Source organism: Euwallacea fornicatus, chromosome 7 (genome assembly GCF_040115645.1).
Source record: "Euwallacea fornicatus isolate EFF26 chromosome 7, ASM4011564v1, whole genome shotgun sequence".
Taxonomy (NCBI): domain Eukaryota; kingdom Metazoa; phylum Arthropoda; class Insecta; order Coleoptera; family Curculionidae; genus Euwallacea; species Euwallacea fornicatus.
The window spans coordinates 4,961,548-4,984,333 of record NC_089547.1 but is presented as its reverse complement, the minus strand read 5'-3'; the positions used below and the strand labels follow the sequence as shown (position 1 = coordinate 4,984,333).

Genomic DNA, 22,786 nt, shown 5'->3' with positions numbered 1-22,786 from the left:
GGAGGGGATGGTTTGAGGGAAAGTCGTGGATAGTGGTCGATGCATGAGAGTGTGTCTCGGCGCGTATTCCTGCAGTCGCCTGAAACGAGTAAATGTTAATAAGCTCTTCTCTAAGAGGGACAAAAGTAATCTTAACACAACCTCTAATTATCACTAATTAAGAGAACAGCGTATCATGACGAGGCCCAAAGAAAATCAGAGCATAAAACAGGCGTTGCTTGTGAAAATACGTGCTATTAGCTAATTAAATCGCTTATTCTACGTTATGTATTATGTCTATATAATGCGAGTTTTTTTCCTCATACCTACATAATCACGAACTATGTGGTTTGGCAGCTGCAGGAATCGATATCATATGGGAGCTATTTTCCCGGTAAATAATAAGTTCCAGATGTATTAGTTTTACATGTCTGCGCTAATCAGACTGTGAACTGTTAATTTTCGAAAAACGGTCCGCGTGCTTGCGGTTTCATCCTCTTCTGCCTTTTGATCGGATCTTCACGCTCGTTTACGCTTTGCTGGCCGTGTTAGGCCTTTATTAGATCAACGTTTCTTTTACATGCGATTTATATCCCAATTAAACATCGGGCTAATAGCCGAGGCCCCGCTGCAGATCCCCGTGAAATTCAAATGAAAAAGTTTCTTTCCCCGCAGGTGCTCCTGAGGCCCATCCGACCAGTTTGTCGCAAGTGACGGATGAGTGACGACCCAATCCGAGTCGAAAATCCTCGACGTTTCAATTCTAGCAGTTTTCAGAGGGAGGCGGAGCCGTCGACTCTACGTAGAGACGAGCTCTGCCTGAGGCCTCGACCAGCGCTGTTTGGTCGTTTGCCAGTCGGGGCCGCAATTGTTCTTTGAAACCAATTAGTTCTGCTATCGGATTCCTCTGGCGATTAAAATTCGCAATTTCAAAGTCAATGATAGTACCCCGACACCAACCCGCAACGGTACCCGTCCTTGCTTGATACGGCAAATTAACGCGAACGAGCATGTGAAATTCAACTTTTCGGAAGCAGTGATTGACGATCTGCTTAGACTTCAGGGGATTACTCTACTGGTGCCTCGTTCCGACCATGACCAGGCTCTGGGACAGCCGGAGGATGACCGTACGCAAGTTCAGCAACCGACCTCCCTTTGATCGGAAGAAACCGAGAGATCGTGAGGACATTGCGTAGAAGATTCGCTGGTACCCCGAGGAGAACTGCGGGAATTTCTGCAAGAACAGCGCTGAAACCTCCGTCAAAGAAAGGAGTTTTGTAAAGAAGTCGAGGGATCAGGGCAATTCGTCTCCGAAGGCTTTTTTGGAGAAGGACCCCGCTAACGACGTTCAGTCGAAGAGAAGAACTTCTCCTCGAATGAGTGCTGCACCTACTCGTGCGAGGAGGAGTTGGGAGAGGGCTTTCGTTCGAACTCAGGTGGAGAAGCTGAATAAAGCACCCAAGAGTCTCACACAATACCGATAAGCAAGAGCCAGGACATGAAGCTAACGGTTGCTACATTGGGATGATGAACAAAATTCAGCGCAACTGCCCGCCAACTTCAGAGCTCCCTTGTTAAGCTGCAGTTCGGCTTTGAGAGTCGTAGTTAAGCGCACGATACAGCTAATCCGGGGGAACATTGAGGCCTTTTCGCATTTTCAGCGAGCTCGTGGTCGGATCCCTCGGGCACAGCTTTACTCCCCCGCGAAATAAAATTCCCCAAGGAGACCAAAACTGCGGGAAATCAGCGGTTGAATGAGAAAATATCCATAAACGTTCAATTGACAGGAGGTCTCAGACGCGGTTAATAGGAATGTCAAGCTTCAAGGTATCACGAAGAACATCAGGCCCGCAAAAATCGAGCGAAATAGCAAATTAAACGTCTCCCTGCAAGAGAAACTTGCTATGCGAAAAGGGGGACCAACACCTGGGGTCTTGTGCCGCTCACGGCAACAACAAAGTTATTTATTGAGGTGTGAAACGAGCCTTAACACCCGATTAGTTAAAATTATTTGCATAAAGATCTTTGTTGCAGTACGGTTGGTTGCATAACGTAACGCATGACGAGGACGATTTGAATTTCCTTCGAGTTGGCCGTGAACCGACGCCATTTTAGTTTTTCATTTTTTTTTATTTTGAAGTTTTCGATTAAAATTTCTGAGTTCGGTTTGCAGTTTCGGTCGGTATTTGCAAATACGCAGGTGAAAATGTCGAATTTTCGGCAACATTTTTCAGGAACCTTCGGCTGCTCCGCCTTGTCGAGACCTAAAACGGGGCCAATTAGAACCGCTCAAATCGCTAATGGTTTTTTTTGAGAAACTGCTACTGGCTTACTTTAACGCAGCGCCGACTAATTCACGGACTTTCAGCTTTGCTCTCAAACCCTGATTAACTCGTACAAATCGGGCATTGCCCCATCGAGGCGACGCCCCTGTGCAGTTGCCCCTTTCCCGGCTCAGGCCTCGAAGAAAGAAGACATATCGGGTCGAAGATCGAAGAAAAGGAGAATGTCGAATGTTCATTCACCGTTTTCCAGTGGGGCCGCTCCGCAGGCCAGACTTGAGCTCCTTTCAGTCGCGTTCGTGTTGGGTCGTCGTCAGGGGGGAACTCGCCCGATTCGTCGTAGAAACTCGCGTTGATCATCGATCGCCGGCGACAGACACACGGGGGTGGTTTTCCCGAGTTTAGGGGTGGATTTTCAAGTTCAATATTTCGCGTCAAGTGAGAGAGTTGTTGTATTTGGATTTTACAGAATAAAGGTGAGTTGCATCGAGGCTTTTGTGGGCAATTGAGGTAAGGGTGTTTGCTTTGTACAAAGATACGGGGAAGGAATGCGATTTATTTACATGTTCGGTTCAAATCGTCTTCGATTATTGCAGATTTTGTTGTCCTCCATGAGCGTTCACATTGCGAGCTCAAACCAGCTCGTTTCGTTGGGCCCCTATAAGGGAGAAAGTCCAATTCGTTTACCGCTCTCTTTACGGTGATTATTGATGTATCTACTTCTATATCGCGGTTTAAAGTTGAGTCATACTGGGGGAGGGTATTTAAAGCATGCAAACTCCGCATTTTTCGTTAATTTTTTTTTACGAAGAAGACGCTATCCGTAGCCTTTTAATGCATACGAGTGAAGGACAGATATGACCCATCAGCCTCTCCTGGTTAATTGCTGAGCGATATGTCTACAAATAGTTACTGCTTATCTCAACACAAAGACCCAACAAATGCATGCATTTGCCTGCATTGTTTGCTGTGACGACTATATGCCTGATTTGGCACGAATCCGGCCCTGCTTGTTTATCTTATTTTTTCCAAATTTTTCGTCTTTTTGCCTTTCAACGATCGCATCAACCGATAGCCACTGTCGGCGATAATCTCCCAGCGTGGTCGTGCTTGCAAGTACTAACTATTTGCTGTCCCAAAAACACGGTAAGAATCACCTAGAGTCTATGATATCCTTGAATTTTGCCATTTTTCCAAGAAGACCCCCGTGTAGGAGGTACGTGTCCGGAGTACCATATATGTGGATATTTTTAGACCTCCGTGTCTGATGTCCTTGAACTTGGTGTCGGGACCCCTCCACACTCTTTGTGGCTGTGGGATTATTATTAGCGCGTGGGGCACCCGAAAAAATCGAATTAATTCTCATCGAAAGGGTGTATCTAAATTAAGAGTTTGATGCGCGCAAGTCAGCGCCTTTTGCACATTACCGCGGCGTGAATTCCGTAAAACTGGTTCGTTGGCCTTCTCGACAATTTCGTATTCAGGAAAAATTCCATTCTTCCTTTTGTAATTTGTTCAAGTAACGGTAAAATCGCTCTGAGGTGCCGACAACTAGGGAACATTGACGACGAAATTTTCAATGTCCTTGCCCGGCATTTCACCTCCCAATAGACCTGTTACATTCCTTCAAACAGCATTTCAATCCGTTTTCACTTTTAGTCGCAGGAAATTGTCTTCTTGTCATGGGTTCCAGTCCCTTATTAGGCAGTACCCGCTCCGCAAGGGGCCTCTGATATACTATGTCGAGTGCTTAGGCCTAATATGACCTACGGGCTTAAATCGCTGGGTCAGCATTATTGACTTCTCAAGCCCGCAATGACCCTTGTTGGTAAACTCCGTTGGTCCGTTCACCTTTATGAGCAGTATGCATATGTGTCAATATTAGTTAAATTATTCGCATTACTTGAGTGAATTCAATTTGTGAAATGATGAAAATCTTTAATGAAAATACACAGAAATAAGACATTAGGCAACCAGTAATGCGCACCTAAATTCTAAAAAAAAAGCTTCTAAGTGTTTATGAAATTCACAATATCTCGAGTTCGTTTTGAAAATTTTAGAAATATCTCATGAAATCGAGGCGATTTAAGGAAGGCGCGTGTTTTCCAGCACTTTAATCCACTTAATTCAAATTGAGCATGATAATATCGATTCATACTCAACTGATCTATTTCAGGACTCCATATAAACCTGGTAATAATCGAACGAGAATCTCCGTAAATGGAAATACGCCGGCGGCCATTTTTCATTGCTGCGGCCAATCACAGACCTCTGTAATTCGAATTTGATGTTTGAATGACAGACGGACGTTTAAATGGCGGATTTTTCCATTTCCGTGAATTTCTTCGTCCTTCGGAAGCATTTTTTTAAAGAAAAAAACAGTAATTAATACTAAATTTAGTGAGTATTAAATCAGCTGAGCGTTTTCCTATAACGACCAGGTCCGGTAAGGAAATATTCAGTATGAAAAAACACTGAACAGAGTTTTGCATAGGAGCATCAGGCCTCTTTGTCCCACTAAACCAATTTTCTAGCTGCTTTAAGCGACTATTCCTGAACAAACCATCTCATTTTCCTTCAGTGATTTGTGTCTAACCGAAAATGAACGGATTGAACGGCCACCAAAACGGCGAGTCCAACAGCTGTGGAGACATAATCTCCCAAAACCAACAAAAAGGCTGCTGGACCATCGGCCTGATCAACAGCAAATTCCGGTACCTCACGGCGGAAACTTTCGGATTTAAGATCAACGGCAACGGCACTTCCCTGAAGAAGAAACAGATCTGGACCTTAGAACCAGACGTGAGCAACGCCGGAGAAAGTATGAGGTTTAAGATTTCCACGATCCAGTTTCGTGACTTTGGTTTTGCATTAAATAGGTTTAATATACCTGAGATCCCACCTGGATAAATATCTGGCGGTAGATTCGTTCGGGAACGTCACCTGCGAGAACGAGGAGAAAGATCCGGGCAGTAAGTTCCAGATCAGTGTGGCTGAAGATGGCACGGGACGATGGGCTTTGCGAAACGTCGTTCGGGGGTACTTTTTGGGGGCGTCGGCGGACAAGTTGACTTGTACAGCCAAAGTAAGTTTTCTGTTATTCACTTTCATCACATCGTAAATCTTAGTAGTATGAGTTGGGTAACTGGAATTTTTTATATCTCGAAGTATGTAAAAGCATCAACAAAAAATATTTCTTGTCAGTACCCGGTTTGTAACACACTCTGTAAACAAATTTGGATGGATAAAATCCAATTACAATTTGTTCACGATTTTTCGACGAGGTAAACGCACTCCCTCAGCCAAATGGCGGCAAGCTATAGGTGGGGCTATTAGGGGGGTTGCGCGCATTCGGAGAAAAATCTAATAATTCTGGTTGCGTTTACATCGTTAACGCTATCGCATTTTTAGTCAAACCCCTCACCGAATAATCAAACTGCGTTTCTGTATTAAAATGTCTTTTTAGGTGCCCGGAGATGCGGAATTTTGGCACGTCCACCTAGCTGCCCGTCCCCAAATGAATCTGCGCTCGGTGGGCAGAAAGAGGTTCGCTCATCTCTCCGAAAGCCAAGACGAAATCTACGTGGACGCTAACATCCCCTGGGGCGAGGACACCCTTTTCACCCTCGAATTTAGGCAGGACGAAGGCGGCAAATACGCCATACACACTTGCAATAACAAATATCTTTCGCTTAACGGTAAGAAACAAATTAAACGGCGAGAAGCATATCGCGGCAAAACGTGAATTTCCCATTGTCGTATTTTAAGGTAAATTAGTGGAGAGTTGCAACAAAGACTGCCTCTTCTCGGCCGAGTACCACAGTGGGCAGCTCGCGCTCAGAGACAGGCAGGGGCAGTACTTGAGTCCTATCGGGTCCAAGGCTCTTTTGAAAAGTCGCTCTAATACCGTCACCAAGGACGAGCTGTTCTCTCTGGAGGACTCGCTGCCTCAGGCCAGTTTCGTTGCGGCCTTAAATTCGAGATTCGTCAGCGTCAAACAAGGTAAGCGCTGTTGTCCTCGAAAATATCTTCCGGTATTTGCAGAACGCTAAGGCGTCTTTTTTAAAAACACATTCACACCACAGTGCAAATAGGAAGAGATTTGTGACTACTGTTGTTACACGTAACACAACATAGTTGAATGTGCATATGGTATTCCTCCATTAACGGGGCATAGATTTTCGATTGCGCCGACCATCTGTTTTTAGTTACACTCGAATTTTGAATGTCTTGAACGTGGCCAATATTCCCACAAATCTTAAGGTTACTTGAGCCACGATTTGGTGGGAAATATCACGACGAAGAATGGAAAGTTTTGGCGATCTTTTGTCCGTGCCAAGGATTAAACTTCCTTGAAAACACCGGAAATGTGCCTACGTCGAGGCATTATCTGCCGGGAATTTTTAGTGCCGCTGATTCATATGATAACTTCATGAATAATTTACGTGCCATGCGAAGAGGACGCACGTGTTGGTTCTTAAATATAAATTTTTTGGAGCTTCGAAATCTTCATAGAACTAGAACGAAACAAAGTTTGTGCTAAAATTCCAAATTAAATTTCTCACATGGGTGCGAACATTTTAACACGGCTTATTAATTACGAGTATATGTAGACGCATGTCTACACACACTTGCATTGTAATATTTTAATTACGCACATAATTGGGCTTTTAATTAGCCGTTCAGTATCGATTCCTGGGCAATAAACAATTAAATTGTAAGCCTGGAAAAGAGCCATAATTTAATTAATCGGTTAGTAACGGGTACCGCATGATAAATCGTTGCGCCGTCTGCCATACAAATACACACAAACACCGTAAGTGCATATACCCACGTACTGTTAGGCTGAGATTCCACGTTATTAATAACCATTTTAATCGATGAAAATTAGATATCCTCGAATAATGATTGGTTGTAGGTTCTGAGGGTTCCGTTAGGTTTGGCAGTCAAGTACAGTGGCGGGCGTGTAGCCCCGCGCTGATCGTAGGACCGAAACCTATTTTTAACCCCGTTTGGTAACAGGGTTTTAGTTGGGTTGTCAAGGACGCGTGGAACCGTCGCATCGTACCCTGCAGCGTTGCCAACGGGGGCTTCCAAAGGCCCTTCTGGAATGTTAAAATTTAGTTAACCGACTCAAGTGGAACCTTCTGTCACTTTAGTAATTTTCGAGGAGGCAAGCGGCAACGATGGTGGACGTCGCGAGTCGGAGCCCAGGAAATAGGGCCATTTTTCGAGGTGGCGCTCACGACGGTTGGCGTTTTCGTGACAAAATGGCGAACCCACCATCATCCCCAACTGAAGTCCCTCTTCCATGAAGTTGCGATCGATTTTTTTCTTACGTTTTCCGAGAACCGCAAGTAGGCCCGCAATTTTTAGTTCCGCTTACACTTTTTATGCAATGATTCGTGAGAAAGTTGTGTCTTATTTAATTGGGGTTTAATCGTTTTAGCGCTTTCCATCGTACGAACAGTTGCGATAATGGTTTTCATTGAATTTCTTTATTCGACCATGAGTGGAAAACACGCTGAAAATTTTTCAACTGTTCCGCCGTTTATTTATTTTTTTCCTTTATTCCGCCGGTTCGGAGATTGCCCGAGGGGATAACAGTCCTTGTAAGTGGAAGTGATTAAGCATATCGCTCTGCCCCTATCAGTCACCACGAGCCGTCGATTATACCAAAGGCAACGACCCGACTTCACAATTCCATTGTTTCCCAGAAACAATCAATTCCCCGCAATTACAACAGCTTTGCTGCTTCCATTGAAATAAAGACTTTTTGGAATCGTGGACGCAATTTCATTTATGCACATAAAAATTTGTCCCATCAGCGAAAACAGTCACTTAAGCTGAGTGAGCACACTCCGTCAGACAACGAGCAATCTCATTTTCAAGAGATTTATGTGTTGTTTTAACATATGAGCAGCCATTCAGGGTCACGTCTGCCCGGAGGGGCGTGGCGCCTGAATGGAATCAATTACGTTGGCCTAACGCACCCAGAAAACATCCCTTTATGGGTGTTCAAGTGACGCACACAACCAGACATTCTTTCGTTTCTTTTTCATCGACAATTAAAGATGCAGTACCGGGTACTGTACGAGCAAAACGAGCAAAAGTACTGCGGCGCGCTTCGCAGATGTCGTGTGTATGTGGTTCCTGTTCGGGCCACTCATTCGGAACCCACTGCGGGTCCGAGATCTCGAAATGCCGGTCAAAACACTGAAAGCCGTCATTTAGACAACGGCCTTCCGTACTTTCCCCTCGGCGTCGGGCCGGACACTGCCAGGAGAGGGTTAAAGTTTGACGGAAATTTGGCTCTTGCCGAGGGCGTCTCCGGACGAATTTCGTCCGGCAATTTCGGGGCTCGCAGATCCAGCGTCGAAACGGCCTCGGTGCGGTCTCGACTCAGCACCTTGATCCCTCTCTTGCCACTTGAAATTTCGCCGGGTTACGATATTCCGCTGTTCAGGTTCGGCGTTACATGGAAAGAAGAGTGGTAATTTACCATCGGAGAGACCACTCGAGAAGGAGGTAATAAGGTTGCCGGCGGCACAGGCCTGGCGATATGGTTGTGGCCACCATTGAGTCGCTTTTCATCGCGATCGTTACAACGAAGTCTGGCCACTACTCCCGAGGAGAGAAACACCATTCATCAGCGGACATCACAAAGATCATCTGCGTCCGAGCAGCGCTGAGAATTGTGAAATCGCGGGAGATTAGTTGTTTTTTGCTCTTTTTGTTTTTTTTTTCTTTTAAGATTTTCTCAGTGGCGTGCCAAGATTGTTTACGACGCTTCTTTGTCGCGTCACGACCCACGTGGACCCTTTGAATAGTTTTTTCTTCCTTTGTGGGAGGGGAGTGGGTCGATTTCGTTGTGCCCTGGGGTGGGAAGCGTTTGGCACTTTTGACGCAATTTTCGCCCCAGCGTTACCGGGCCACGTAATATTACTATAAATAAATCATGCGGTTCAAGAGCAAGTCTGCTGTTTCCTGACACGTTTCTGGTATAAATAAATACACTGCGACACTCGGCAATTTCTGGATAATATTGTTTTGCATGCAGACGTATTCTCGTAATTCACAACACCTTTGAGCATCAGCAAAAAGACAATAAGCAGTCTCGTATTTTCCTTTCGAGCGAAGCGAAACAATCAATCGCATTACCGGCTTCATTATCTTGTAAATGTAAATGGATTCTTTGTCTCTGCCAGTCGCAAGCACAACAATATGTTTTTGTTCTTGCTTGTAATCTTTAGGCTCATTGTTATCTCCCCGAGTGGTGCAGGCGGCAGGAAAAAACGCGTTTCGTTTCCAGGAGATAATGGCCTAATTATAACTCTCTTTATCGTCTCGAAAAGGGGAAGTGCACAGAATCGCGTTTTATCGCACTAGGGATAATACAGCTGAAAATTGCACTCGCCCAAGAAGAAAATTACTTTAACGGCCGGAGGAATTTGCTTCTTTTTTTTTTTTTACGTCACACGGCGGACGCCCGGTAATGTCCTGAGCGATTCGACCGAGGCGAATTCGAGTGGATTCAAACCAGGTGCGGTCCGCACCGTCGAAACGTTTTGAAATGGCGAACTCGATTCAAACCAATAAACGATTTGTTGAAGAGACGCCCAATGCATGTGCGACGCGGCCAGCGACGCGACGGCCGTCGGCCAAGGGCGGGTCCCTTCCCACCGACCTTTGCCGACGTGAACGTTCTTGCTTCGATCTTCCATCGATTGTTACCGGGAAGGCCTCTTGGTGTTGTGCAGTTCAGGTGCCCCTTTTTGAGATAAAAAAAAAGGCAATTTCTGACTCCTCTAAACGGAAAACTGCGGCACGAGTCGTACCCACTTGGAAAGTTGGAAATTTGAGCCGCTGAATGTAACAGGACAAGTTAAGCAATCGTATCGCATGGGTTTCAACAATAAAATCAATTAAGAAGTAATATTTAAAGTGCACATAATTATACTAATTATCGTTAATAATGGGCCCCCTCCCTAGCGGTGCCCGAGCACATTTTCTACCTCTTTCCATTAAAGATAAGTTAACTCTCTGCAGAGCGTCGGGATCGTCGCGCGCATATGTGCCTGCGTTTTGCGTTCTGCTAATTAAGTCCCCTCTGGTTCGAGGAATCCCCCCACGACTAAATTTTTCGCACGTCCCCACAGGTACTAATCGAGGGTCGAGACGTTAAAAACTAGATATCAAAGAACATACGTATAAAAAAAATTTATGGAATCGAACACTCGGTGTCGTGGAAGCGAAGCGGTTGCGGGCACAAGTGATTTGGCCACAGAAGTCCCCTCAAGAGCTCACCCCGCGGGCGTCCGGTCAGCAGGGGCGTCCTGTACGCGCAGGGGTAACACGTAACTAGAGACATTGCAACGTCTCTATTGGGCGCAGTTCCACGAAAAAATGCCTTTGGTGAAAGCTTAGTTATTACGCGGGGGAAACACGCCGACTTAAACTCAGTGCCCCTCCTCGCGGGGGGGTAACTTGCCTTCTTGGAAAGGTTCCGTTGCGGATTCGAACCCCACGGCAAAAGCTGCGTAGAATTCTCCTGGAACGTTATTTTCGATTCGCGATAGATGGCGCTGCGACCGGCGCAGTTCGATCCACGTCGCGCTCGCGGCTCGTCGGCACGTCCGACGAAGTCCGCGTCATTGCGACGCTCTCGAGTTAAATGCTGCACCCTGTATATGACGAAATAAGCAGCCGACGCATTTGCGATGGGTGGTTTTTTAAACGGGAGGAAGGGTAATCTGCGAAGGGGGGACGTTGACTTCGCGTTGATCATGGGCACAAGAGAGAGACTGTTCCAACGTCTTTTAATTGTTCGCTGATCAACTGCATTCCAGGCCGTATGCAAATTTAAAACCGCTTCTTGTGGCGTTAACCGTCGCCAAGAACTGTTTACCTTGTCGGACGTACATACTGTTTACTTTATCGCGCGTTTCGCCTGATCGTTCAGGACGAATTTCGTGTTTACGTTAACGCACCGTTTCCATTATCGCGTGTTTACATTATGGCGCGATCCCAGCTTAATCATATAATGCGAATTTCGCGTTTACACTAACGCAACATTTCCATCGTCGCGTGATTACGTCATCGGGCGTCCTCCGTGCATACGTCATCGGCGTACTCATCGGATGATTCGGATTATTATTATTTTTTTCAATCGCTCAAAATGCGATCGTTTCGATCTCTAATGTAACGTTTTAATTACCTCTAACAGCGATCACTTGCGAGTATTTCCTCCTCGGACCCCGAGAAAAATGATGCTCCGTACGTACAACACGTGTGTGGTATCCACAGAGACAATAAAGAGTAATAACCTGCGGTTTAATGCTTGCAAGACGATAAAATATGATTTATCGTCGCCACTCTAATAATTTATCCGCAGGTTTTGTGGTTTCTTCGGTTCAAGACCGATGATAAAGGCTCGGATTATTAAAGTTTACAGGGCGTCGAAGATAAGCAGTCCATGCATCACTCTCGAGACTTATGGGCCTTTGCTTTGTCCGCATGGCGAACTTTAAAATCAAAGAGAAATTCAGATTCCCGTTCGGGAAAGCAGATTCCCCCCCCTCTTTCCGTTTGCAAGACTCCCATGCTAGGCGTCATTATCTCGGATGCCCTGTAAACGGCCAGTTTCGCCACCAATTCAACCGGACACCGTAGGATGTGTTTTTTGCCCTACAGAAGAAGCTAATTAAGACGTTTATCTGTGAGAGCAATATCAAGAGTGTATGACCCAAGATGGTGTCTCGAGACGATTAAGTTCGTAACGAAAAAGGCAACCAAGATTTAATTGGATCTAGAGTAAAGAAATCGAAGACCTTTCGCGTGGTCAAAGATTTTTTCCGGATAATAAAGGTTTAATTAAATGGTAACAGCTAAAGCGTTTTAATTCAAATTGTTTAACAGAAAACGTAATGGAATTGCGAATTCGCTCTGGAACTTCAAGTGCTCAGATTACCGCAAGGAATTTACAGGAAGAAAGAATTTATTCATTCATCTCGTGAGAGCCAATGGGTGCATTCAGGGAGCAAACGCGCTGCGGCGTTTCGCTGCAGCAATTGCATTTCTCTGAAGAGCTCATTAAAGCGTATTACGCCGGAAAGCCAGTTCGGAATGTTGAGGCTTCGCAAGAGCAAATTTGCAGCTTTTGGTCAAGCCAAATTGTTAGAGGAAAGCCGGCCAGGGGATCCGATCCAGTGATTTATAGCGCGATTGCATGTTTCGCCTTGTTTAAACGACAATTTAACCTGCGTTTTAGGAATATTTGACGCAAATACTTTCGTTTCACAACAGGTCGCTCCGTGACGCATTGCCGAGTTCAATTAAAGTGAGGCACATTAATACGCTTCCTCAATTATCTCCTTAAGAACTTAATGCCCCAATTTTGGATTTGTTAAACCGAGGAAAGAATGGTTTTAATAATACAGCAGAAAACCGTAAATTTGATAAATAAAGACGTTAAAATCATTCCGCATTTGCATAAATCCATAATACGGCGATTAACCTAGTTGCTTATCAGGTTTATTGGAAGTTTATTAAGAGTGAGAACCTCACTAATTCGTCTGATTCAATAAAGGAGACGATTCAAGGCCAATTCTTCTTCATCGAGATTCTGTCGACGTTAACTGCCAGCTAATCTCGCACCAGGAAGGTCGAAATAAAGTCCGCACGTCGGTCGCTTATTGGTTCCTACTTGGGGCTGTAGTTAAGGTTGACAGGACGTGCATAATTTGGCCCTAAAAAGTGCACTCGCAGCTGTCGCGTTTGCAGACGAGACACATGCGAACGCTCTTGCTAAAAACAATGTACGAAGCTGCACATTAGAAAATATCAGATTACGCAAAATTTATCTAAGGTCGATGACGAACTGCATCAAAATCTCTTTTTCAAGGCGTCGACGTGACGGCCAATCAGGACGAAATCTCCGACCACGAGACGTTCCAGCTGGAATTCGATTGGAGTACCAAGAGATGGTACATCCGCACCATGCAGGACAAATACTGGACCCTGGAAACGGGGGGCGGCATCCAGGCCGCCGGGGACAAACGGTGAGCAAACTCATGCAATTTTTGCTGCCACAGATAAAACTTCAGGCGCGTTCAAGACGACCGGGACTATCGCTCCGGACGATCGCTCGCTATTGCACTTATCGATCTCTTACGTCCCCAGCGGCCGTATTTCTGCAATGTTTTACCTTTTTTTTTTCCGTTTCGTCATTCTCTCTCTCTCTTTCTCTCTCCCTCCAGCTCCTCGAACGCCCTCTTTGATCTCATCTGGCAAAAGGACGGTTCGGTGGCGTTCCGCGCCAACAACGGCCGCTACGTCATGACCAAGCGCAGTGGGCACCTTTTCGCAAACAGTGACGTCATCGATGACGACACTTGCAAGTACTACTTCTACCTGGTCAACCGTCCGATTTTGGTGCTCAAGTGCGAGCAGGGCTTCGTGGGGTACAAATCGTCGGCGAACCTGAAGCTCGAGTGCAACAAGGCCACCTACGAGACCATCCGGGTGGAGAGAGGCGAGAAGGGTTTAGTGTACTTTAAGGGTGAGTTGTCGCTTGCCGCTCTAACCTCTTTTGCTGATTTGTGTTATCGATGAAGGCCAAAACGACAAATACTGGCACTGTGATAGTGAGAGTATCACCGAAGAGTCGGAGGTGCCCGAAGGGTTTTACTTGGAGCTGCGCGAGCCCACTCGCCTCTGCATCAAAGACTCGGCCGGACACTACTTGGCGGCAGGGAAAAACGGGTCTTTCCGGCTGGGAGACACCTCGATAGAAAACGCCACCCAATGGGAGTATTAAGGATCTTTGATTGGGGGTGGTTTTACCATCAGTCTGTCTGCTCAAACGTTTTTATTTTTTGTGCGTGTATATGGGTTTCATCCCGGTTTTAAGGCTGTTTTTGTAGTAGATCAACAGATAATACGATGAAAGTTCCTATTTGGAACATCTCTATTTGTTTACTTTATTACTTTCGTCCCATGAAAGGGTCCTATTAATCACCAGATAGATGTAAGATATTTAATTTCGTCATCATTATTAAATATTTATTTACGTGGTTTTTCTCTTTATCGTTGTGATTTGTCTTAACAGAGTCCTGGTCATTTTCGCCCATCTTAAAGCCAAAACGTAAAACTGCCAAAGCCCTTGGCCTTACAAAATATACATTTTTATAGTCACGTACGTAAGTATCGCAATATTTTTTTAGACTATCGTGCTTACACTATCGATATCCATTTACATGTCTGTATATAGATTCCTTGATCCGTGTTTTGCCGGCGCAATAACTACAGTAGGAAACGAGTTAATACCGGATGATGTGCATTTTTGTGAGAGTTCGGCCTCATCGGAATACGCTTCACGCATCACCTATCGCTTGAATATTTATACTTTATAAAGGAACGAAGGGTATTCCTGAGGCGAATAAGTCGTTCTGTTAAGAGTTAGGAATATCATATTTTAAGTATTTTTATAGCTTTTTTCGTATATACTGCGTGGGTACGTTTTATAGCTACTTACTACGGCGTCTTTTGTATGATGATGAACTTGTACTAGTGAGTTATTTAAATATACTTATGATATTTGTGGACGCATTCGCTTTATTCCTCTCTCTCTCTCTTTCTCTCTCTTCTCGGCGCGCGTCCTTACCACGGCTCGGACTGGCGCAGTGCCAGCGGCGACCAGCGAAGCCTCCGCTGGTGCTGCTCTATGTGCGGACGCGATTCACGTAGATAACCGTCTATTCACCCTGGCCGGTTTTTGCTACGTAACTTTTATATTTCATAACGTCGCACCATGCCGGTGCTGGGCAAAGTACTGCCGGTGCTACCGCACTAATCAAAAGTGTTTTCTCGCCATACCTGGCTCCGTCTACCGTCGATGCAATCTTTTTGATGTCGATAATAACAGCCGCTTTCCTGACGATTTCCGTTATGCCTGAGGTCATTCGCATGTCTCTATTCGAGTGGATTCCCAGATACTCGATAGGTTGCCCACTCTGAATCGTTGCATTTCCAATTCTGACTGCGCGTAGCTTGCTACCAGGATCCCTCCGGTTTCGATTTTCTGCTAGTCAAAGACTGTAGTTGCACGCGGGGGACCTATTTTGCGAGCACTGGATTCGATTTTTTCCCCGGAAAATTTCGTCGATGCGACAGGGGCCTTTCACTTGTCAGCGGGGTGCCCCAACCTTTTACAGAAGTTTTGCCAAATCGACTGGTGTCGCATTTTTTTGCGGACCCTGTATCCGACTCTCCTTGCGGAGAGTTCGTTAAATCGAGGCGTCGAACTTTTCGGCGAGCTGCGACCTCGAATTCGTATTGTTTTCGAACGAGAAATTGCGGCGTTGTGCTGAGTTTTGAAACCGGTCGATCACGTTCGCCATAGTGACCAGAAATTGGTCAGCCACGAACGGGCGAGATCGGGAACGATCATCGTAATTTCAAACAATTTAATCACAAGGAAGAGGGAAATGGAGCGTTTAACGACCGAAAGGGAGAAATGTTTTATGAGTTTAATATTAAGTTCGGGGCCCCTTATTAGCCCTACAAAGCATTTCGTGTATTTTTTAGAGTAATTTTTCATGTCAAACTCTAATCCGGCCCCTGGCTGTCGTTTCCAGATGTTGTGCGCATTACACAAATTGCATTCCGGAGTCCGTTTTTATGCTCGATAAAATACCAAGTTCAACGGAAATCCCAGATAAGCCTCAAACGCGAACTTTAATCTTTAAACTTTTAATCATGCTCTTTCCCGTCTGATTATTCAACCTCCTATAATACGATTATACTCTAGGAATCTGAAAGTTTTATAATTCCCCTACGTGGATAAGCGATTTGAATTTGGCCAAAAAAATGACTGAGCTGAAGATTTGCCGATTCGTGCCCTAATTTATCACGTTGCTTGGGTTCTTTCGGCGAAGAAACCGAGTTTATGCGCCCTTTTATTCCCAGCCTATAAACATTCAATAAAAACACCCCGCAGAGCGTTTTAACACCTTTTCCTGCTTGTCAGTGCTGGCACGTAAGAAACCCCGGGATACCGGAATTCCATAAGGAAAAACTCGCCCCGAGAATGGCTGAGATGCCGAAAAAAAATCACTTCGCTTCTTGTTTCCACTGTCTGGCGTCCAATTTCTGGGGTACCCATAAAAGACGCATTACCGTGTAATATTCTCGGTCTTACTAAATGCGGGACAAACTGGAATTAAACGCGTCCCAGAATCCAATATGGCGCCGCAGGTGTCTGGATTAACTCCGCCGGTAATTTATCTGGAAACTTCCGGTTTGTCAAAGAAACTTTACCTGCTCGCCGGATATTTATTATCTGGAATAATCTAGGAAAAGTGGGGAACTTAATGAGGTTCAAGACAATATGGCCAGAGATTAAAATTGCTAATTTTCCTTGTTTGTTTTTTGGAAACCGGTGTAAGGGACTTATATTAATCTTGTTGCAAAAGCGGATTATCTATTAAGGTTTAATCCAAACGCAAACCCACATACACACTCTCTAAAATTGGTTTGAAAACGGTAATATATTCTGATCGAGGTTTTTTCCTCACTATTTTTTATCGACTAAATTAAGATAAAGTATGGAAACTGTCCCGCACGATGTCAGTGGGGATTACGAAAAGTTCACTTTAATGATGCGGTTAAAATCTGCCCGAATTGTCCCTTTGTGCGTATGTAGGGCGGTTTTTGCGAGATGCCGATAGCGCATATCGCATAATTAATTATTAAAGAGATACCGTCTTCGCCATAACGTCAGGAAACTCTTCAAGTGTTCTTCGGAACTTAAACGGCGCGACAGTAGATGGCGCCACGCGACGCGGCTACCGTTTAATTACGTTTTGACGTTGGTCCACCACGGAACCGTCTCTTTCGCCTCGAAAGCAAAAAAGTGGGTTCCCCATATCGTCACAATGTAATTCCCAGCTTTTATGTAACACGTAACTTGACGCCATGTAAAAAGCAATTTGATCGTCGTAGCTACGAAGTTATGTGAAGAAACCCAAAACGTCCTACCATCACAAAAACGTTGCGTATCGCTTTTTCTCACATCGCAGGATTTTTCCGCGTTATCGTGTGCTTTTCTTCCAGACCCTGTATATGCATCCACAGGTAGGACAGTTAAGCACATAAACAGGCCTCCCCGAAACAATCCATACAGGTTGTAATATAGATTCGGAGGCAGCTTCGTGCGCACAATCCTCACTCCAGAAGAGGATGGACTCTGTCTCCCGTGTGGGACAGACAAGGACAGGGGCACAGTGCCCCGCGAAGAGCCCCCAACATTTAGTAGGGATTCAAACACGAAGGCGGCCAAAGTTTTACGGGTATAATCTGGAAATTTTACGCGATTTTACGGAGATACGAGTGAATTCTGAATTATTTTTTTTTATACGTAGAAAGGCAGTGAATTTTGTGATTTTTTTCTTTTCCAAGGTTGGATATATCTGGAGGTCGAGGGGGACTAGTGCGGCGCCAAGGAGCAGGTAAGAGATTTGAAAGTTTGTGCGGCAGCCACTTGTGGAATACAATTCCATTTGGGGGGTTTTGGACTGTTTTTTCAGGCATTTAGGGATATGGATGTTTAATATGGATCATATTAATATTAATTGTGGGAACTGGGTCGATGCTGCGCAGCGGCAGCACCGCTAGTGCTAGTTTTGGACATGGCTCAAACCTTTCATAGAATTCTATTAAAAAAAAAAAAAAAAATTTTACTGACTAATTAAATTGATTAAAACTCCATTGTTTTTGCGTTACGTTGCCGATCTGATCTCTGTGTCACGGGCCACGTGACGATTTCATTAAAATGGGGCCGCATTATTAATGAAATAAAGCCTCGAACGCACAAGTGAAAACTATCACAAGCCCGTGCGAACTCACTTAAGTGAGAGGTAGAAGTAAGTTAAGGACGTAGAGAGTTTCAAGGTAATTTTCCGATTTTACCCCCCGTTAAAATAAGCTTTGCGCGGCAATCACCATTAGTCAGAAAATTCCCTATAGATCTTATGGTAAGTAGAAAAATTCGCTCGTACCGAAGGGAGCATTCAAAGGCGCATTGCTACTCTACGCGAGAGAAATCATTGGAAAATATTTGAGAATTTTTAGGATCCGAACAGACATATTTTCGTAGCACGCTCAAGTTGAAAGGAAACCTCTGTTCAACCTGCGATTTGTAGCTTTCAGGATGCTCAGCTAGGAGGGAAATTCGGGTTATAGCTGCGACGCGTGCCGTTCAATATGCTCAATTTGGAACGAAACTCTGGTTGAACCTGAACGGACGTGTGGCCTTTAAATTGGAACGAAACTAGCGCTTCTGTTCAAGTGCTCAACTTGGGAAAAGCAGGGTTGAAACTGTGATTACTGCTCCCTTCACAAAACACGATTTAGGTAAAAATTTAAGGGGGCCAGGGGGCACAATCCTCTTTAAGATGTGCAAGCTTCAAGGAAACTCCCACTGAAAGCGCAATGGTGACGAAATGGCGACAGGTCGGGAAGAATGCTCCGGTCGGTAACCGGTTACACGCTGATGGTCACTAAAACTAGTTTTTTTCACGGTTCCGCGGGCTCGTGCGATGATTGGTTAAAGTTTTCTAAGTGCTAAAAATCATATTTGCGTTCAAACACAAAGGTCGAGTTTCATTTCCGGAACGAACAGTCCACAGGCGTAGACCGGGCCTTTGGAATTCAATCCTGTCTTTTTGTCATTTGTCGCAAATGGGATAAGTAAAAGAGGTACAAATTAGATTTGTTTATGTTCGATTTTTCCTGCCCTCTGGTAAAGATTAAAATTAAAAGTGAGGTTAGGTTTATCGGTTCGTGTTCGAGATTACGTCGAACACATCGGAGAGTGTAAGCTCTACTTGGTCGGGACTTATTTGGAACGCACGGTATAACGGAGGAACAATCGCGGGGTAGACGTTACTGGGAAAAACGATCGATTTTCGTGATTTTGCCAATTTGTGCAAGTTTTTCCTAGCCAGAATCATTTAGGCCTTCGTTATAGAAGTTCCCTCGTTGTTGTTAACAACCTTACGGATGTACACCGTGCGTGAAATGTATCGAAAGAAAAGCTCTTGGAAGTCGCCGATATGGGGACCAGGGGAAAAGCCGGCCGATGGCTCTGCCAGCGTCGGCACAAGCGAAACGGGCACACTCGTAGCACCCAACTTCCCCCCATTTTACAAATGTATAATATTTTACTCACTGTGCCTATTCCACACAGGTCTACCTAATCTCTATTCTCGAAGTTTGTTTGCGAAACTTTTTTAAATCATGGCCCTTTGCCACGCGAACTTTTGTGTCTGAAACTTGCCGGAAAACGTGTTTATGCTGAATACCTGAACGTAAAACCCCAAAAATAGATTCCTTATCCGTCCGCTTCCTGCTGGTGCAACAAAGCTTTTCACACCCAAATTATTTGGGTAGTTTGCTTAGAAACACAAAACTAAATTGTTATTTCAAGCCGGCGGGAAAATTTCGAAGCAAAATTAGTCAATTTGGCAACGTCACACTTCGTTCTTGTTCCTGTCATGCTCGGGAATTAGACTTCTTTAAGCGTTTGGAGTTTTACTTTCAAGTTTCCCCAGGCGTAGTTTCGAATTCTTAATTCGTTAGTGCAAATATTGGGAATGTCTGAGGCGAACCCTTCGGTCCGGCAACTTCGCGAGGGTCACACAACCGCCGCCAACGTGAACTAATTGAAGTAACAAGTTGCGCGGTAACTTCTTCGTACTGCTCGCGAGTCAACTGTCTCCCTCGCACCTATCAATCCCCTAACTGTCTTTCGCTCGCACTTACTAAAACTCCCGTGCACGGGCAACCAAACGGGTACAGCGTAGGGATTTTTCTATCCTGCTTGGCCGTCCTGCGGTGCAACAATATGTGGGGCGTTACAAAATACGGGGTGTTGATTGAGTGCATGTACCTATTTCTACGGAAAAATCTTTAGCTAGTTTTATCATAATACGTTCCTATGCATGTAGGTCCGCGAACGTCTTCGTTTAGGAACTAGAGAGTGTCGAAAATTCATTTTTACTTTGTTTTTTTTTAATATTTTCGAACAGAGGCGTGATAATCGGACAAAGTTTGGTTTTTCCGACGCAAAATCCAAATGTTGCCTTAGTTTTTCGACAGCAGACAGAGGGCGCCACACACAGGGTTCCATCACATTTCAATTGGCCCCAACTCTTTTTGCTCTGCACGGTATGCCATTTTCGCATTAACGGAGTTATTGCGCGTTTACTGCTGTCGCAAGAAGGCGCCCTTGGAAAATGACCGTAGATGTGACCGTTCGGGAGAGAAACGGGTTCGCAATTGACGTGACTTGAGTGAAATTGATTTAATAACATTTACTGAAATCGTCAAAATTAATCTAATATTATGATAGTTGTCGGAAACGGCCGCTTTCGACCTCCTGTTCAAAACTCCGGTGGAAAGTGAAGCAGCCCCGAGAGATGGAACAATCGACTTTTGTACGGAAATCGCAAATACACCGGGTGCGTTCGCCCGCCAATTTGAGAAGAATAAGTGCATGCATAGAAATCGGATGTCGCCATTTTCGACAACTATCACAGTTCTAGCTTAATTTTGATAATTTCGATAACTGTTAGAAAATCAATTTTAAAAACCGAATTAAAAACGAAATTTCAACGCTCCGCTGAACGAAGACGGCGCGGAGTTACGTTCATGGGAACTTTTTGCGATAAAATCAGGTAAAGATCGAAATAAGCTCTTCTACGCAATCAACATCCCGCATAAAGTTATAATTAAACTTTATTATTAAATTTTTATTTTCGTCGGAGCAACGCCTCAGACACGAGAAGGGGTTGTTAGAGCGGTGGAATTACGCCCCATTCCCGATTACGTCGAAATGGAAATAACATTTGCCCATCACTGAAGACTGCGCGGAGGAGCTGGTCAATGTGTCAGCGACTAGTCCGTCGTCATTTTAAAAATTTAGGAAAAATTAGTCGAAAAAGTGAAAATGAGCGGCGAACCAAGACGTATGGGAGATGAATGTCCGAAATTGTTGAGGTTTCGGAAACAAAACAATAACGCCTCGGCCGTCAGCCATTAATGGCGTCTCCGGCTGCGTTCCTGCCTCTCGCTCGTGTAAAATATCGAATTTCCAGTGAATATATGTAAAAAATTCGTAAAATTTCGTACAAAAGTTTAATTAAATAGGGAGTTAATGAGTGTTCGTTCGGGTTGCGCTCGATCGAAAACGTCTAAAAATCGCACGGTTAAAATTTGATTTTGTTAGACAATACCGGACGCATTAGTTGGGTCGCGTTCGGGTCTCCGAAGTCGCACGATCGCCGAGTAATGCAAAACAAACGGTAATCGAATTTCGCCCGCTCAATGGCTGAAGAGTGATTGTTATTTAACATGATTCTCTAAGAATAATTATTTCAACAGGTACATTTTTTGCCTTCTGTTCCATCTTGGAGGATGACAAAGAGACCGTTTACTTTTTGACGCATCTCGCTGTTCATGATACGCAATTAAGGCCGCGAAAATCGCGAATTTCAACAAGAAAAAAAGGGAGTATTCCCCCCCCCTCAATCCCCCTCAATCCCCCTCAATCCCCATCCCAGTCGCCTGGTGCGGGAACGTAAGAGTTTCCAAGCCACCTCTTGTGCGATGCATTATGAATAACGTAATCAAAGCTTTAGATTTCCTTTGGCAAAGTGTAGCTCGAATCAGCTTTTTACGAACACCTATTTAACATTTATGTTTTATTTACGCTATCGGGGGCCGAGAGAAACCTGCGGATGCCTTGCAAGCTGGATAGTTAATGAGCCTGGACGAATCACTCCCGAAATTGCCGGGAACGGATCAATTTTTTATGTAAACGAATTGATCGCGGATAAGTACCGCGGCGGGTGCATTAGGGCGTCACGTAGCATTGCTCAAGACCAATCAAGCGCGTATTGGCAACGTCGCATCTAGTTCCGAAACCGTGAGGGCCCCGATCGGGACACGTGAAAGTGAGGGTGAAATTTTTTTGTCAATCGAATCGGCCGGTGGCAGTTCTTGTCCGGTCGGCGTCCCAATGATGTAATTTTCACTTTCGTGCCGACAGGGTCGTGCCCGAAACGCGCAGAGATCCTTCGGCTTGACATGAACTGGTTGATTGCTAGAGAACTAGGACAATAACAAAAAAAAAAAAACAAAAAAAAAACGTAATAAACCCACCAGCCATTGACGTTCCCAACAAAGGCAATGGCGCGCTCTCCTTTCGTGTCTTGGTGCGTGTAACATAAATAAATTGATTAATAATAACTTCCTTTTCATGGCGATGAAGCTTATCGACTCTCGGTAAAAAAGAACGTTCATTGGAACACGTGTTGTCTCACAAATTAATTAGCAGAGAGGTTTAACTAAAAAAACACGTAAAGGCATTACGACGGGTATTTGTGCCGGGCGCTGTAATGCATTTGTAATAGATTTTTTTTTCGTGTTTGAACACCTGTTTCTAAGACTGAAATTGGGGCTCA

General features: G+C 44.7%; 2 protein-coding genes across 5 annotated transcripts in view; both read left to right on the top strand.

Annotated features, from left to right (window-relative positions):
• Positions 1–2,542: 2,542 nt before the first annotated feature.
• On the top strand, positions 2,543–14,866 carry singed (fascin domain-containing protein singed). Of its 2 annotated transcripts, none has more exons than XM_066283805.1 (8): positions 2,543–2,737; positions 4,843–5,082; positions 5,141–5,346; positions 5,728–5,959; positions 6,030–6,263; positions 13,165–13,321; positions 13,520–13,821; positions 13,877–14,866. In XM_066283805.1, the coding sequence occupies exons 2-8, from the start codon at positions 4,863–4,865 to the stop codon at positions 14,077–14,079; spliced, it is 1,554 nt and encodes a 517-aa protein (XP_066139902.1). In that variant the 5' UTR covers positions 2,543–2,737; positions 4,843–4,862; the 3' UTR covers positions 14,080–14,866. The 2 variants fall into 2 exon arrangements, with proteins under 2 accessions (XP_066139902.1, XP_066139903.1); XM_066283806.1 differs by lacking the exon at positions 2,543–2,737 and adding an exon at positions 3,276–3,407.
• A 2,589-nt stretch (positions 14,867–17,455) lies between these two features.
• LOC136340083 (uncharacterized) overlaps positions 17,456–22,786 on the top strand; it is a 62,529-nt gene continuing 57,198 nt past the window's right edge. For 2 of the 3 annotated variants that reach the window (XR_010732253.1, XM_066283816.1), the window contains exon 1: positions 17,456–17,770. Coding sequence is in view for 1 of the 3 variants with exons in the window: in XM_066283816.1 (XP_066139913.1) it covers positions 17,502–17,770 (269 nt within the window). In the remaining 2 variants the exon portion in view is untranslated. Of the gene's footprint in view, positions 17,771–18,272; positions 18,296–22,786 lie in introns of those variants that run through there. The other variant, XM_066283822.1, reaches the window with a different exon arrangement.